The sequence below is a fragment of the Chlamydotis macqueenii genome, chromosome 1 (assembly GCF_036417535.1).
Source record: "Chlamydotis macqueenii isolate bChlMac1 chromosome 1, bChlMac1.mat, whole genome shotgun sequence".
In the NCBI taxonomy this organism is placed as follows: Eukaryota; Metazoa; Chordata; class Aves; order Otidiformes; family Otididae; genus Chlamydotis; species Chlamydotis macqueenii.
Genome location: NC_141556.1, coordinates 208,623,909 through 208,640,642, shown reverse-complemented (window position 1 = coordinate 208,640,642; position 16,734 = coordinate 208,623,909). Strand labels below are relative to the sequence as shown.

At 39.5% G+C, this 16,734-nt stretch overlaps 1 protein-coding gene across 7 annotated transcripts in view; it reads left to right on the top strand.

The window, feature by feature from the left end:
* Positions 1-16,734, top strand: part of DLG2 (discs large MAGUK scaffold protein 2) — a 1,053,001-nt gene that overhangs the window by 473,697 nt on the left and 562,570 nt on the right. For all 7 annotated transcript variants that reach the window (XM_086739684.1, XM_086739682.1, XM_086739677.1 and 4 more), the window contains one exon: positions 1,009-1,170. In XM_086739684.1, the coding sequence (XP_086595810.1) occupies positions 1,009-1,170 (162 nt within the window). The remainder of the gene's footprint in view (positions 1-1,008; positions 1,171-16,734) is intronic.

The following is a 16,734-nucleotide window of genomic DNA, read 5'->3' as shown; positions in this document are numbered from 1 at the left end:
GACTAGATCAGGTTGCTCAGAGCCTCATCCAACATGGCCTTGAACGTTTCCAGGGATGGGGCATCCACCACCTCTCTGCTCTCCTCCTGCTCTCCTTCTGTAACCCCTCAACACCCCCACCACTGCCTTATGCCATGTGAATTCCTGTCCCAAACGAGACCAGTTCAGTAGTTTTTTTCCCTGAAAACACCAATGTGTATGTGTGTCACATGTAAAAAGCAAAGCTTTGGCAGTGGGGTCTGCAGGCATCTCTGTGAAAAGAGGCTGGAGCTGCCCCGTGCCGAACACAGCCGGTTCCAGACAGCTCCAGATGGATCCATCTGACTCCAGTGGCCCTATCATAAGACACAACTGGGCCCACCAGCCAAGTGGATGGCACCTTTTCAAAAAAGGATTCTAGCTAAAGGACAGATCTGGTCATTTAATGTAATTTTATGGTTATATTCCTTGTTGTTATTACAAGCTTTGTTTTGGATCTTGGACAAGCTGCTGACTTCCTACTGCTGCTTCTTACGTTGCGTGAAGCAGGGCGTTATAACACCTCACACCCTAATTAGTGCTCGGGGTAAGGGGAAAACTTGACTGGCTCTGTGGAAGTGTATGTGTGCTCTCCAGCATCAGTGCACGGTGCTAAGTGGAAAATGGCACAAATATTTTCTGGAGAAAGGCTATAGAAGTGCAGTTATTAACGTGGGGACGTGAAATGTGAGCTGGTGCTACAGCTCAGCTGATCAACATGTCTTTTTTTTTTTTTTCCGTTTTCAACCTTTGCCAGTAAGGCATCTCAGATGGCGAAAGTTTTGTCTTTCAGTGTGGTATACTACTTTTTCTCTTGTTGGTGAAATGTTAAAAAGGAAAGAGATATTCTCTCCAGAACAGATTAGGAAACTGGAGGGTTATATTGTCTAATGTCTGATACTTTATCTATTATCTCATATTTACATTAATACATGTTCATTGCCTGCTCAAAGCTTATTTGTTCTTCCTCGTTATTTTTTTTTTCTCTAGAAATATCGTTATCAAGATGAGGACGCTCCACATGATCATACTTTGCCTCGTTTAACCCATGAAGTGAGAGGCCCAGAGCTTGTTCACGTGTCAGAGAAGAACTTGTCTCAAATAGAGAATGTCCATGGATATGTCTTACAGTCGCACATTTCTCCTTTGAAGGTAGGATCGATATTCACTGTGGCTTGGGCGCCCAAATACAAGAAAATACGTAGCATGAAATGCCTGGGAAACTTATTTTGTCATTCAAATAGAAAAGCTGCTTTTTGAAAGGTATCATGGCAGATTCATTGTCCTGTGATGGGTTCTCAAGGCTTGCTGTAGTATAACAGTTGACGGTTTAGTTGGCAGAGTATTGTCTTGAGGTGTGAGTTTTTGCTTTGAGTGAGATTTTTGCTTGAGTGAAACTCATGCCTAGTGAATGAGACTGTTTTTCTGTACATTGAGAAAGGAGTAATGCAGGTTCTCAGCCTCAATATCACGGTGATTTTGGAATGGCAGACTTCCCTTCCTGACTGTCCTTGTTCAGAATTTGAAAAAAAATACTGTAAGTGTAACTGTCTGATGGAATCCTAGTTTTCGCATCCCTCAAAAAGCTACATCAAAGTTATGCCTGAAAAAGGAGCTCATTTGGTACTATTCAGATCCTTACTACTCAAGCGCTTGCTGTTTTCTGTGGGTTTGTTGCAATTCAGAGTGATGTAGAGACATTTCTGTTAACTAAGACAACTATTTATAAAATATAGAAGGTTTTTCTGTATGTGTGTCGGTGTCCTCTGATATATCTTGCTGGGCAAACAATGTTTATCTTCATGGTGAACCTGTATATTAACCAAAAAGAAATCTATTTCTGAAAATTACATTTGTTCTTTAAGAAGACTGCAATAGTTTGAATATGTTCCTAAAGCTTCTCTAATGAAAGAACCATGGATGAGCATGACAATTTTCCTATTTTTATTTTCTACTAGACCTGGAAAGGGGAAAGAAAAGAATATTTTTACTAGAGGTGGTGATGTTCTGGGTGATGGATTTGTTCAGGCAATTAACTAAGCAGCAAACAAGGCAGATGGACTTTGTTTCTTCTGGTGCTCAAAGCCTGTGAAATGGTCATCGCTTGCCTAGCAGAGTGAAAGGAAATGTTTATTATTGAAGAGTGATGTGAAGGCAGCTGGTGTTCATTGAGCCTTTGTGGAATAGCCATGTGAATTAATCTTTGTCCTCTGCTCTTGTTGTTCCTGTGTGTAGTTTGTAGTTAGTATGTAGTTTGTATTTGTCTTTTCATGTTTTAGCAGTTTTCCAGGTTGTTTACTTAACTTCTACTGCAGAAGCCAACAGTATCAACAGTGATGTATCTTCTTATGCTGTGGGACATCAACTTAGTATTTTGGAAGGGATTATCTCCGTGTGGTCTCTGTGTAACCTCAGGGGACAATCACAGACAAAGCAATTTCTTGCCTGGAAGGGAAGCATCCTGGCTCCTCTAGGGCTCCTTGAGTATTAAGATTACAGTGGTACTTCTTATTCATTAAAGTCAAAAATAGATAATTTGCTTCACAGATGGAGATTTTCAAGTAAGACTGCATGATCCAAGCTGATAAAGCAGCAATGATGATAAAAAGCTTATTGTGAAGTGAGGTGAAGAGTATACCTAGACATCTACAATTGCCTTAAAACAGCTCGCAGTCTAATTTGTTCTTGTGACAGGAGGAAGTTTCCTGCTGCTGTTTTCTGAAGTGATGGGAGGAGAGGAGCTATATAATATTTCCTGTTGGAAATCAGTGTCTTCTTCTAGCTTTCCTCTTAGCCTGAGGATTTCTGTCTTTGATTCTGTCCCTTTCCCTTCTTTCCTCTAGATTCATAGTGTCTCATGCCTGCCACTTAATAGTGTCTCATGCCTGCCACTTAATAGTGTCTCATGCTTGCTACTTAATCTAAATTTAGTAATTTGTCTTTTCAGATGGCTTTGAAGTTCCTGCTTTCTTTCTCCTGCAGTCAGTGTCCTATCTTTTAACCTTCAGTAGAGAATTAGCTTAAGAGGCTGGAGTAAACCTTCTGATAGAGCTTATGACACTGTGGTACCTTTCCTATCTGAAATACATTTGTTGGATTCATTTTTGTTTCTACGAATTAACTGAAATCCCTCTTCAGAAGGTTTTTGTCAAGGTGATTTCCACATAGTTGAGAATAGTATTCCAGACTCTCCAAAATCCAATCGGAACTGGTTGTTTTCTTGAATTATAGACTTTCCATCCTATAGTCTGGTATAATTAAGTATTCCACACTCTTCTCAGTAGCATTGTGTAAACATGACTGCACTTATTAATGGCTAAATCTGAGGCATACGGACGTTCAATCCATAGCATGCCTTCCTGGGGAAACGTAAAATACTGGTTTTCTTAAAGATTTGCTGACTAAATGTGCTTGTGATTTAAATATTTTGTTGCTTTTTGTGAGATGTGGAACTGCTGGAATCCTGCTCTGCGGATATGTAACGAATACTGGGGTCCAAAACCAGCCTGTTAACTCTGGTCTTAGGAATGAGGAGACACTGGCAATTGCAGTGGAATAAAGCTGTCAGGAAACTCCACCGAGAGCTGTTTGCACTGGAAAGGTTGCCTCGTTCTGCCCCAGTTTTCTGAATACAGGTCAGAGTATTTGGTGCACAGAGAAAAAGTGTAAACAAATGTCACAAGTTTGCTTGTACCAAGAGAGGGATCACGTCACCTCCTATGTGTCACTGGGACTGTCTGTCTGACCACCCACCCAACCATCCGGCAAACACGTTGTGTGAGCAGTGGGGTTAAGTCACTGCCTGGCTTTGCGTTTCACTGCCTGAATTTCACTGTGGGGTCTGCAGCACCAGGGTGGACCTCTCAAAGAATTTTTGAGGCAGTCTTTTGTGTTTAGTGGCTGCAAAATGCTGTGATGACAGGATGAATTGCCCAATATTTTTATATTTGAAGTAGTATCATAAAAGAAAAATGTTTGAGTGTAAAAATAATCTAGTTAACTTTGAGTTTGGAACAAAAGTGTTGTCCCAAGGCCAAGCCACACGTCCATCTTAATCACATCAATCTTCCTAAGTGACTTGAGTTTGGCAGAGGAAAGAGTCGCTTGTTTCTATACATTTCTGTTTATTTGGAAAGAAATTTGCAAAGATCATGCAATCAGAAAACTACCCTTCAGGGTGGCTGGTTCCAGCCTCTATAGCTGACCAGCACCCACAGCCATCTCTGGAAGCCATAGATGACATGTATAGACATACCTTGTCTATACAGGTAGCCTGCTACATACCATCACCCTGCTTGTGCTCCCAGGTTTCCACTGAACATCTCCGTTTGCGTCCATGAACCATCTTGACAGGTTGAGCACAGACTTGCATCATTACAGTTACAAGTTGTGTGGATGATTGAAGTTCAGGCAGAGAAACCATGGGCCTGTCTAATCCCCTGTGTACATCTCTGAGTAAAACATTCCAGAGATTCTTGGAAGACTTTCTAACTCTCAGGATGAAAGGACTCAGCCCATCTTTTTCAACCGGTGTGATCCAAAGTGCCAAATATGGTCCATGTTTCATAGAACAGATGCATCTTAAATTTGATATCAAGTTGCTGTGTACAAATTGTTGAAGAACTTGGCTGTAATTTCGTATTCCAGATCATGTGTTTTGATGTGATTCAGAAATATCCTAGTGGAGCTCGTCATTATTGGTTACTTCAGAAGATTTTTTTAGATACCAAAATATAAAAAGAGTTTTCTTTAATGACCTTACACAATTTTTGTGTGCTGAATATTCAGAAATCTGGTCCTCAGACATTCTGAAAATCTCTTTGAGACTCTCAGGTGCTAATCATTATAAATACTGTTTAGGAATGTGAATAGATTTTCATGTTACGCATGTCTTTGTATCTTTCAAGTACCTAAAATCTAGTGTGCACTAGCCAGATTACTTTCTTTCAGAATATAATAATGAGCAAGAACAGTTGTGCTGAAAATGAGATTCTCTTTTCACTGTGACATTTTTGCTTTTCTACTGTTCTGTAGCATTTCCTGTACACTCAACTCAGCTTGGGAAAATGCTTAATTTTAGAAAGCTGCAAACTTCTATTAAAGGTTGATCTACTTAATAGTATGGAGAAGATAAAATTTACAACAACTTCAGCAACTTTGAATGCCAAATACTGAAGTTGCAAAGGAAGTTTTCAGTTACGCAGCTGTATTAAGATTTGGGAAAATGTTAACGTTTGAGAAGTTTTGCAAAAGAGATAGTTGTCATAGTAAGGTGATAAATGGCCTTCGCAACTTATGGAGGTGACGAAAATGTGTTTTATTAATCTATTAAAGGAAAAAGTACTTAATGTAATGAAAAGATAAGTTTAAAATAATTTTCTTGCACTTTCCGGTATTTGACACTAGATGGTGCAGTAAGCTCAGAATCCTTTGATCTGCGACTCTAAAGCTTCAGGGACGTGCTACGGAGGTTTTTCTTACATGGCTTAGAAAGTGCTAATTCAGTAAAATCGCCTTGTCAGAAATTAGGTGTCTTCTGAATCCCTTGTGTGTTAGGAAATCTGAATGCAACACAACCATACCTGAAATTCAGACCTGCTAGTTCTGTCTCTAAATTTCATGCGCCTCTCTCTTTTTCCTAGGAATAGAGCTAATCAGTGTTCATTAAATGAATGATAACTCTGGCTTTTAAATGAACCTTATTAGTATTGTTGTGATGTTAGATTTCTTTTTATTTTAATTATGTTCCACTTCCTGTAGATAAGCTTGAAGTAAAAATCCGTGCGAGGATCTTGCATCATCTTGGTTGCCTGAGCATTTTAAATGTCAGGCTATTCCAACTATCTCTATTTCCTAATTTAGTGCAAGGTTTGAGTGTAAGCATCAATGGCATTTGTGCAAAAACAAGTAGCCAAGTATATTACTGTTATTATCTTAGCCTAAGCTATTTTTAAACAAGGAAGTTCAGAAACCTCTCTGGTTGCTTCCTCTTTGATGGTCTGACTTTCTAGAAGGGAAGGAGCTACTCTGGATATTCTTCCTTTTCTTTCTATCCCAGGGTGTTCTGCAGCTCAGCAGGGTTGCCGACAGCTTACAGAAAGTCAGGACTGACAGGATGACTTTCCAGTGGAGAGAGGGAAAACCCATCTCCACATGGAGCAAATGGATATTCCATTTGCTTGGCAGTCTCCAAAGTTAAGGTTACACATGAATTGATGTTTGTGCAAATTGCTTTTCAGAAGGATATTTGCTTCTCCCATCACCACAGCACATTGGTTCCATTTGTTCTTTTTTCTTGATGATGGCAAAAGCCCCTATCTTACCCATTACTTGAGATTCTCTGTGAGGAAAAGATGTTTTGTTTCTTCTCCAAGCCAGATTTCTGGCTTTCCAAACTCCTATTTTCTAGTGAGTGTGCAAAGTGCCCTTTGCACTCCTGTCATTCTTCTTTTTATCCACCTGGGTGCAGGAAGGTCATTCCTGGGAAGGCTCCTAAAATCTGGCAGCCTACTTTTCTGTCCTTAATGAAACAGGCTCTGAATCCTTTGTTGTCCAAGCATGAGTCAGACCTCACTACAGTGGCTGCCGTGCTTCTCTGATCTGATAAATTAACAAAGATGGCGAAAGAGGCTCTGCTGATGAGCCTGGATGATTAATTAACGTGTGAAAAATGTCTTAGCCTGAGAATCCTGGAAACTGTCATAAAGGGTAATATTTTTTTTGTGATTAAAAATGTAGATTAGGTAAGAGCTATTTATTTCATGAATTATCATTGACTTCAATAAAAATGGAGTTCTAAAGACAATTTGGATAAATAAAGTCAAAACATTCTATATCAATCTTTTTTTTTTTTCAGATGCAACAGTTCCATTTCGCATTTCAAAAAGTTTTGGGACAATTCTTTTACTACTGAATTCTGTATAAAATAGTAAGTCATGCACGGGTGTTGTAGTTTAGCCCCACTTGGGACGAAGCTACGGAGTCTCTCACTCACTTCCCCCATCCTCTGAGGGAATGGAGGAGAAATAACATAATAAAAAAGACTCAAGGTTTGAGATAAGGACAGGGAGAGATCATTGAAGTTACCATTACAGGCAAAAACAGACTTGACTTGGGGAAAACTATTTGTTTATTATTAGTAGTAAAACCAAAGCAGGATAATGAGAAAGATAACAAGTAACCTCCCCCCACCTCTCCCTCCTCCTGGGCTTAACTTTCCTTTCAATTATCTCCAACCTCCTTTGCCCTCTGAAAAGCACAGGAGGGGAAGAGGGAATGAGAGTTACGGTCAGTTCATCACTTGTTGCTTTATGTCGCTCCTTCCTCCTCGGGGGAAGAACTCCTCACATTCCTCCTCTGCTCCAGCATGGGGTCCCTCCCGTGGGCTACAGTCCTTCATGAACTGCTCCAGCATGGGTCGTTTTTCCACAGGGTGCAGTCCCTCAGGAATGACTGCCCCAGCGTGCGCCCTCCACAGGCCACAGCCTCCTTCAGGCATCCGTCTGCCCCGACGTGGGGTCCTCCATGGGCTGCAGGTGGATCTCTGCTCCTCTGTGGACCTCCATGGGCTGCAGGGGCACAGCCTGCTTCACCATGGGCTGCACCACGGGCTGCAGGGGAATCTCTGCCAGGAGCTGCATTACTGCTCCCCCTCCTTCTTCACTGCCCTTGGTGTCTGCAGCCGTTCCTTTCACAAGAAATTCTTCACAACCAGCTCAGGCAGACGCCTCTCAGGTTCTCTTCACATCTCATCTCCTCTCCACTTCTTGCAGCCAGGCTGGGCCGAGTTGGGCCCAGTCAGCCACCCAGCGGGAGGCCAGAGGGTGAGGCCTGCAAGGCCCACAAGGCTCGCACCTCCCCCTCTCTACCCCTTGCTTCTATTTCTTCACATATTTTTCCTTCCCCCCCCCCCCTTCTTAAATACATTATCACAAAGGCATTATCTGTCACCAATTGGCTGGGCCCTGGCCAGCAGCGGGTCCACCCTAGGCCCAGCTGAGTCCACTGAACAAAGGGGAAACTTCTATCAGCTTCTTGCAGAAGCTGCCACCGTAGCCCCCCTCGCTAAACAAAACCAACACAACTGGTCATGGGTGCTGTGAAAATAGCAAACTCCAAGACTCTCATGATGTTGCAGTGGATCGCACAAGCTGTAGATTAACTCAAGATGTTGCTGCATGGAGCTGCAAAATAACATTAGAAAATATACTCAACAGGCCTGTGTAGTTATTTTAAATGAGCAATTGCAGGAAAGTCCTCTGCTCATGCGATTGTGAATACTTCTAGCTACCAGGGAACCTGATTTACAGTGGAAAAGCTGGTTGCTGCAGCTTTCAGCATTTCTGTGCCTGATACTCCTGCATAAATATAGTCCCTGGGGCTGTATTTATGCCCCTCCTCTTCTGGGGAGGATCATCTAACTGCAATAAGAAACCCCATTTATTTTTCCAGAGCTGCTGAACATTCTTAATTTCTATTACTGTGGAAGAACCCAATGTTTGAGGTGAAGTTCAGACAGGGAAGAGAACAAGATAAGGCTGAATTTGTTTTCATTTGTGTTGTTCAGGTGTAACAAACAGCTGAGGCTGTGCCATAGCGCAGGCCGTTCTTCCGGAGCAAGGATGCCGCATTTTAGAGCCTCTGAGGAGCCATGGAGGAGCGTGCGAGGCTGATGCTTTGTTATGTGTCAGGAACAGAAGCCTGAAGTTTTCTCTTGCAGTTACAAAATTAATTGGGGTTATGTAGAGGACATATTAATGTATGCATGGATATATTAACAAGCCATCTAAAATTTAATCTTGCATCCTTTTATTTGCTTACACTGACTACATTTCATAAGTACAGCTAATCTGCATGAAGCATTTTTTAGCCCCAGGGTAGCTCAGCCCAGTAGCAATGATGTTATAATAATACTTTTGTTCTCTGCTTTGGTAGCTTCCTAGCTTTTGTGTTTGGGTTGTGGGGGTTTTTGTCTTTTTTTTTTTCCCTCTCCTTTTTTTATATGCAGTTATTGGCAAAGTCCCATATTTCAGTCTCTATCTTAGTGAATTCCACTGAATATTCAGTAGGTTGCTTCATTAAGACACAACACTTGTTACATGTTTAATCATGTACTGCTTTTCTCTTATCTCTTACTGTAACAGCAGATAAGCATATATCATAGATCAGTATCTGTTTTCTATGTTTTTTAATACAAAAATGCAATCGGATTAAAAAGAGACAAAATAAACACACAAATGTGCCTGTGCTTGTTCTTGCTGTTAGAGAAGTGGCAGAAGTAGCTCTGAATTTTTATTTTGTTTTGTTGTTTCAAGTCGAAATAAGCAGCTTATAAATTAACATTCTGAAGAATATTTTGTATCACAGTTTCATGTAGGCAGGAATGTCTTCCATTTATGCAATCCTTGTCTTACTCTGAAGAAGGTCCTAAAATGGTGCAAAATTTGAAAGTTATTGTGAAGAAGCGTTACTAATGAAGAATGGTTTTTGTTTTTTACCTTCATAGGTAAGTCCATTGTTTTGTGTCCTTTTTTTTTTGCCTTGGATTTCTGATTGATGGCTTTCCACATGATTTATGTTGCTGCAGACAGTGCCTTGTTATCTTTCTACCTTCTGACAGAATTAAAAACAAAGCAAATAAAATTGCTTCTGTCAGTGAGTGATTTAATTGGAGAAATCTCAGCAACTTAAGGTAAACCTCAGGCATTGCAATCCTTTACTTTTCGGCATAATAAATGATGGCCTCCAATGGACACAAGCAAAGCAAATTCTGACAGTATCTACCAGCCCATTATATGTTAGATTTGCCTGAAGAATAAAGAAAGGAATTTTCAAAGTAATTTGAAAATATTTTCAGGCTATGGACACTGTTTACTTTATATGGGCCTCCTAGGTATTGAAGGTCTTTTCAAATGTTAATCCGAATTGCAGTTTCAGGAGACTTTCTGTGTTCTTCATCTACAGGATGCTTTATCCATGGGTATTAATTAGCTGTTTTATCTTTTATTCTTTTAAGACAGTAGATTTCTCCTTAAGGATAGTCTTGTTCCTGAGTCTTGTTTTTCTGAAAAAAAAAAAGAAGTCTGATATATCGCAAGTATTTCTGGCCGTGTATCTCACTTATAGTCAGGAAAATGAGAGATTTCAGGAATCATTTTTTCTCCTTGTCTTTCTGTAATGTTTTGCGTAGTACTAGTTACTCTTTGCTTCCCTGTAATTCATCGAGCTGGTTTTTTCCTTGATGTATTGGCCATATGAAATACTCATAGAATATAAAATAAATAGAGATCTACTATTATAAAAGTAGGGGTTTTTTTCCATCTGAAATAAATGAAACATATACAACAAATCAATGGAATCACTACTAAATGCTACAAACATAAGATTTGTATGTTCTCTCAGTTCCTTTCTTCGAGCCTAGGAGGACAAGAATATCAGTATATTTGTAAAGTACCTGTAATGATCTTTGCCACCTTTCCAAAGTGTTTTGTGATCTACTGATGAAAAATGCAATAAAGCATCTTGGCGTTATTAGTCAGACTGTAACAGGAGGGATTTTTCTCAGAGATGTCAGACAGGTTTAACACCAGTTGTTTCCCTAAGCTCAGGAGCTGAAATGCCCTTCTGTCAGACTGCTGACACCTGGGAATGTACTCTGCATTTCAAATGAAACGTTAAACTGCCTTTTCACTGAGAAATAGCCTGATAATTCACTCACTCGGAGGACAGTATATGCGTTTGTATATCCAATGATGTGACATATCAGAAATGTTCTGCCTTTTGTCAGTATCAGGTGTAAAAAAAAAGGTACAAAGCCAAAATCTGCAGCTCCAGAAGCCTTGGATGGGTGCAACCTTCAGCATGAAGAGGACAGAATTTGTTTAGTCAGACCTAAAGAATATCTTGGCAGCCTGAGTAAGAAGCGCTTAAGCTAATACACATTTCGTTTCCAAGTGCTTCCTTTTTAGACTCCTGTTTCTCATGGCTCTCATTTCATCTTGCTGTAATGTAGTTTTGTGGACTGTGAGGCTGCAATAATAACAACGAAATTTTGTCATTTAAAATAAAAAAAAAAATCTTTCTAAACTGGCTATTATTTCCCAAATCTTTTCAAGAATCTAGTCTAAATAAGAGTGTTAGAGATTATTATTGTGTAACATCTACGTATCAGTAGCTAGTTGAGACATCTCAGAAAGATTTTTAAATGGAAAACGCCTTTTCCATTTCCTTCAATGTATCTATTTCAGCAGATCATGTTACTTGCTTTCTAACAATCTTTTAAAGACAATATTGCTCCTAAAACTGACGCAATTGGGGAAAATGTCAAAAAATAGTCAGCAGGCTTGATGACTCAGGTGAATTTTTTAAGATCTGCGCTGTTTAATAACGTGATTTCCCACAGTGCTTTTTGCTATCTTTTCTGTTCCCATGCTATTGTCTTCCTTTTCCATAGTTAATCAGTGTACCTTTTTTTCTGAATTCTGAATTGTGTTCAGGATCCATTCCTGGATTTCTCCTTTAGGTATTTCTTCCTTCCTTTTCTGTTATACCCATCCCTACACCCACACATGGATCTTGTTCGTACTGTGAACCACCCACAAGGTCCAAGTTTGTACCAGGTAGTTAACATGTAATGACTGATGCCCTTGTTCAAGATTATTGCAGGTTTACTGATATTTTGCTTTTTGGCTGCTATGAGAGAATAGGAGACACGGTTCTCCCTGTGTCCCCTTTACATCTGGAAGGTGGGTTTTCTTCCCCTAAGCAAAAGCAATATAAAATACGGTTGAATGTTATCAAGGCCAGTGGATCACAGATGCCCATTGAAATGGCAGCACTCTGGCCAGTTTTTATTCTGCTAAGACTTACAGAAACTCTAAGCTGCAGCAGATGCAATTGATTTTTTTTCAACCAGCAGACTCAAGCACACTGAATTGCATCTGTTATCTTCCAAATGTGAACAGAATGTATCTTTTACATATATAAGAGCTAGAACTTAGCTTTTTAGGTTGAAGTGTGTTATACGGAAAATGACCATATTCGCAAAGAAAATGTACATAGTTTGTTTATTTCAAAGCCTCCCTTCCACTACAGTTATAATAAACATCTGCCTGGATTGCTGCATTGGATTTAATCAGCCCTTAGTGGCTGAAGTTTGTGCTTTCGAATAAAAAAAAATTCATTAAACCTGATAATTGACTTAGTAAAATTATTATAATTGATAACATGACATTGGAAGGGCTGAAAAGAGTAATGGTGTTTTCAACATACAAAGAAATTTCTACTTTGAAGTCAGTGTCACAAATTGTGTCTTTGATCAAGTAGATGAGCAAATGCCAGGCAGGAAAATAGAATTTTCAGTGATAATACATAGCATGGGAGTATAAAGGCTTATATTAATTACTGGGAATTGGCCAAAATAGCTCAAAGATAACAACTTAACACTCTAGAAGTGTTAATGTCATCAGCCAGCTTCTGAAGACCACACTTGCATCTGATTTCACATTCAAATTGCTGCTGTTTCCTCTTTAGCAGTCGTTAGGCAGTTGGTTTCCTTTACTATTTTGCAACAAATCTCCAAACTGAGGAGATCTGAACTGAATTAGAGGTTTCAGCTGAAACTGGGTTATTTTCCTAATTATTATGTTCATAATTTTACTTCAATTTTGAAAAGGCATTATTTTTTTTTTGTCAGTATCCTGGAGATGTTGGTATTTACTTTAGGCAAATGGGAATGAGTACAGTAAAGTGCAGACAAGGGTGTTCTGCATTACTTGTACTTTACCAGTAGCTGTAATGTCAGAGAATGTCTGCAAAACTCGGTCAAACAATCTCAGTTAAAATACCCAAGACAGATTTCCATTTCTGAAAGTGCTATTTGCCTATACTCTCTTAGAGATACTGAAATCAGTGAATTTTAATCCTGTCTCTATTTTGGAGTGCGAATTAGGCCACAAGGACTACTAAACACTTGTACCCCCAAGACTAATAAATAGAGCTGTATATATAGAGAAAGGCAACAATCAACCAGGCAGAGCATCATGTCAGTATTTATGTTTCAATACAGTAGATAAAAAGTGTTGAGCGAAGTGGTAAAGCATCAGCATGTCAGCCTACTATTGCTATTTAATAAGTGAAGTGTTGGGATTCCTTTGGGAAAAATTAATTTGCTTCTTGTATTCTCCTTCAGCACTCCCTGTACTGGGAATTTCCACATTTAGGCCTTTGGAGGACTGTGTGTGTCTGTGCTTAGGGGCCATATCTCCCTTATTTGGAGAGCTGCACAGTTAAACTCTTTTTAAAATGTGGCTGCAGAGAAGCAGGAGATGTTTTCCAGTACAGATTTATCTTTCAGTCGAGAAGGACTTAGAAACTCTATATACTCAACTGGAGTATAAAGCCATCAAAAACGTACTTCTATGGCTTTCCATAATGTTTCATATGCTGACTTTATCACCACACCTTTTCTTCTCATACTTTCTTGCCGAAGTGGAATGACTCAGCAGCTGAGCTCCCATGCCAGGTCATTATCGCAAAGCAGGGAGGATTTGAGCCAGTTTGGAGGTACATGAAATGCAGCAGGGTAGATAATCCAGGCTTTGTCCTATTGTTCTTGTCCTGTCTCACTCTCACTGTCTCTGAAAGTTTTTTTCATTTCTTGCTTCTGGTACAAGATTTTTGTAGGAAAATATATTTTACAGATGGTTGAGTGTGAGGAACCATGAGCATGGAGGCTGGCAGTCAGTGGCAGAAGGGTGTATAGGTATATGCAGGTGGGGGGAAAGAGGCATAAACTGTTAAAAATGTAAGGGGGATATTTCAAAATATTTAGAGCCTACATTTTCCTACCTGACAGCCTGATTTAACTTTGTCATTCTTTAATTGCTCACACCCAGACCACTGGTATGTCTGTGTCGTAGTTCAGCCCCAACGGGGACCAGACTACGCAGTCTCTCTCTCACTCCCCCCACTCTCCGAGAGAATAGGAGGAGATTTGACAAACAAAAGAAAACCAGGGAAAAAAAAAACAAACACGCGGGTTGAGATTGAACAAAAAGTAAATTTAACAGTAATGACAGAAGAAAACAAGAGAGTGATGGAACACAAATACAGTATAATAGCTCACAACAGATCTCCACATCCAGTCTCTTCCAACTAGGAGGGCCTCCCTTCAGCACCCTCCTCACTTATATACTGAGCATGATGTCAGATGGGATGGAATAGCCCTTTGGCTAATTTGGGTAAATTAACCCCAGCTGTTAGCTAATTAGTTAACTATCCCAGCCATAGGGGCTACCAGCTTCAGTTCTCCACCCAGCTCAGGTAAATATTAACTCTATCCTGGCCAGAACCAGGACAGTCTGTAATGTTATTTAAATATGTTTCTTTTGACAGTATGGTATTAGTAGGGGTGAATAAACCAGAGTATCTTCACAGAGGTCATCTCACCTTTTCTGGTTTTTAACTCAGTCATAGCTATCTTAAGACAGATAATTCTAGCAATTGGAACCTAGGTTTTATTCAACTTATTCAATTAAGCTGCAATTGCTTGTAACATAGTGCCATAATTGTAGAAGAGGCATCACTGGAAGATGTTAAGTAGGTGAGATACTAATTAAATTCTTCTGAACTTCAGTAATTTAATATTCAAAGGAGGCTGAGCCCATAGAGTAGCTGCTCATTGCACCTACACTGGGGATTACAGAGGAAGAAACCTTAACAAAAATAGCAGCCTTCAAATGATTTCTGCTGGACTTGTCTGACTGAAATTTGGGGTTTGTTAGTATTGCTCCAGTGTTCTACATACAAATACAGTGGGTCACATCCATCTGTGGGTGAACTCTCTGCAGACTTCAGTAAGATCATGTGTGGGTGGATCTATACAAAATTTTCCCAAACACAGCTAAACCTGGGGATGACAGTTGTGTTTATGTATAATCATGAGAAGTCAGATACTTTTATATTCAGAGTTTTGGGAAAAGTAGGTTTCAGTCTAATTTAAGCAGGCATACAGCTTCTTTTGATTTTCAAAGGACTGTAAACCACAAACTCTTTTAAATTCTTCTTGAGAATTTCATCTGATAATAAAATAAGAGGTGTGGGAGAGGATGAAATTCATCCTTTCTTGGAGTCACCCTTCTGTAGCTCAGCTCAGAACATCTTATCTTTGCTGCAGCAAGATTATTGCCCAGGTTATTCGTACAGTCCTTCCAGGCCCCTGAATACATCATAGCAAATATTCCACTGCCCTTCTCATTATAGCCATCGGTAATGATCTAAGCAAGACCGGTCCAGAAATTCCTCCCTAGATGCGTATTCTTTCCAAGCCTCTTAATTCAATCTGAATGATGATTATGATAATTTAGATTATACTGTTATCCAGGGGCTGTGATTGTAGAGCAGGGTTCCATTGTCCTAGGCACTACACAGGCAAGGAAAAGCTTAAATGTTGTGATACCATGGAGTTGCCCAGGCTAAAACCAATACAAGCGATCTGAAATTAATAGGAATCCCTGCGTATATTCAAATTTTATCTGCTAATCTATCTACTATAATAAAATTATATCTACTTTTTAACTATTGTGTAATTCTTTTGTAATTTCTTCAGCTACAGACATCCATATCTCAAGGCTAAATTATAGACCAGTGCTATCTTATTACATTTATTGAGTTTCTCCCATTAGCACTGTGCTGATGCTTTGCATCTCACTGATTGAGAAACACACAGACAAATATACACATTTTGAGAAAAAAAAACCCTTGGTGTTAATTGAAATGATTCTGAGAATATAGAGTCCCTTTTAACTGAAGAGACCTAAACAGTAAGAATCTGCCATGATTGCCCATTGTATAAATTAACCCCCTAACTAACATACCACTACTTGATTAATATGTTAATTAATTAGTGTCCTTGATTTAATTCTCCACATGTGTTGAACTGAGTTGATGACTGTTACTATACTTTCAATTAGATGGGATTTTCAACATCACTTTCATCATAATGGTTAGTATAAATGAGTTTTCTTAATTATGTTATGGTGAATGCTTCGTTAAGAGACTTGAGACATAGTATAACAGCATTTGGCACATCCTTGTGGAGACCCTTTGTTCACGGGAACGTCCATCTCCACACCTCTTCTCACAAATTCTTTCTGCTGATGTTTGTTGGCCCACTAGGTGTGATAGTGAAGACCTATGATAGGTAGATGGTCTAATCCAAAATCTCCATAATATTATTTATTAGAGTATTATAGTTACTATTTAGTGTTCTGACACTGCCTTCTGGGACTGCTGGTGGAGGGCACCATGGTGTACTGTAATTCTGTTCTCTGGCAATGTCTTGGGGGCTGCAGTGATATTTGAACCTGTCATAAGATCTTATTAAGAAGTAAGTTATAAGAAATAAGAAATAACTTATAAGAAATGTTAAAAGTTTGCTATATAAAGTGAAAAATCATTAGGGCAACACTTCAGGAATGTCAAAATGCAGAATTTCCAAAAGATCCTTATATACTGGAAATGTTTTCTCTTCCACTAGAATTGCCTGTTTGCTTGGGCAGGCAGTGTTTTTCCTGCTTCCCTTTCCCTGTAAGATGTGTGGTCTCCTGAATGACTATGATGAAGAAGATTCACTTGCTGAGGGACATGGTGGTAGAGGCTACCACAGCAGCTGCATCTTGTGACTGAGTCTGGGGCAAGAATGAACATTTGAGGAAA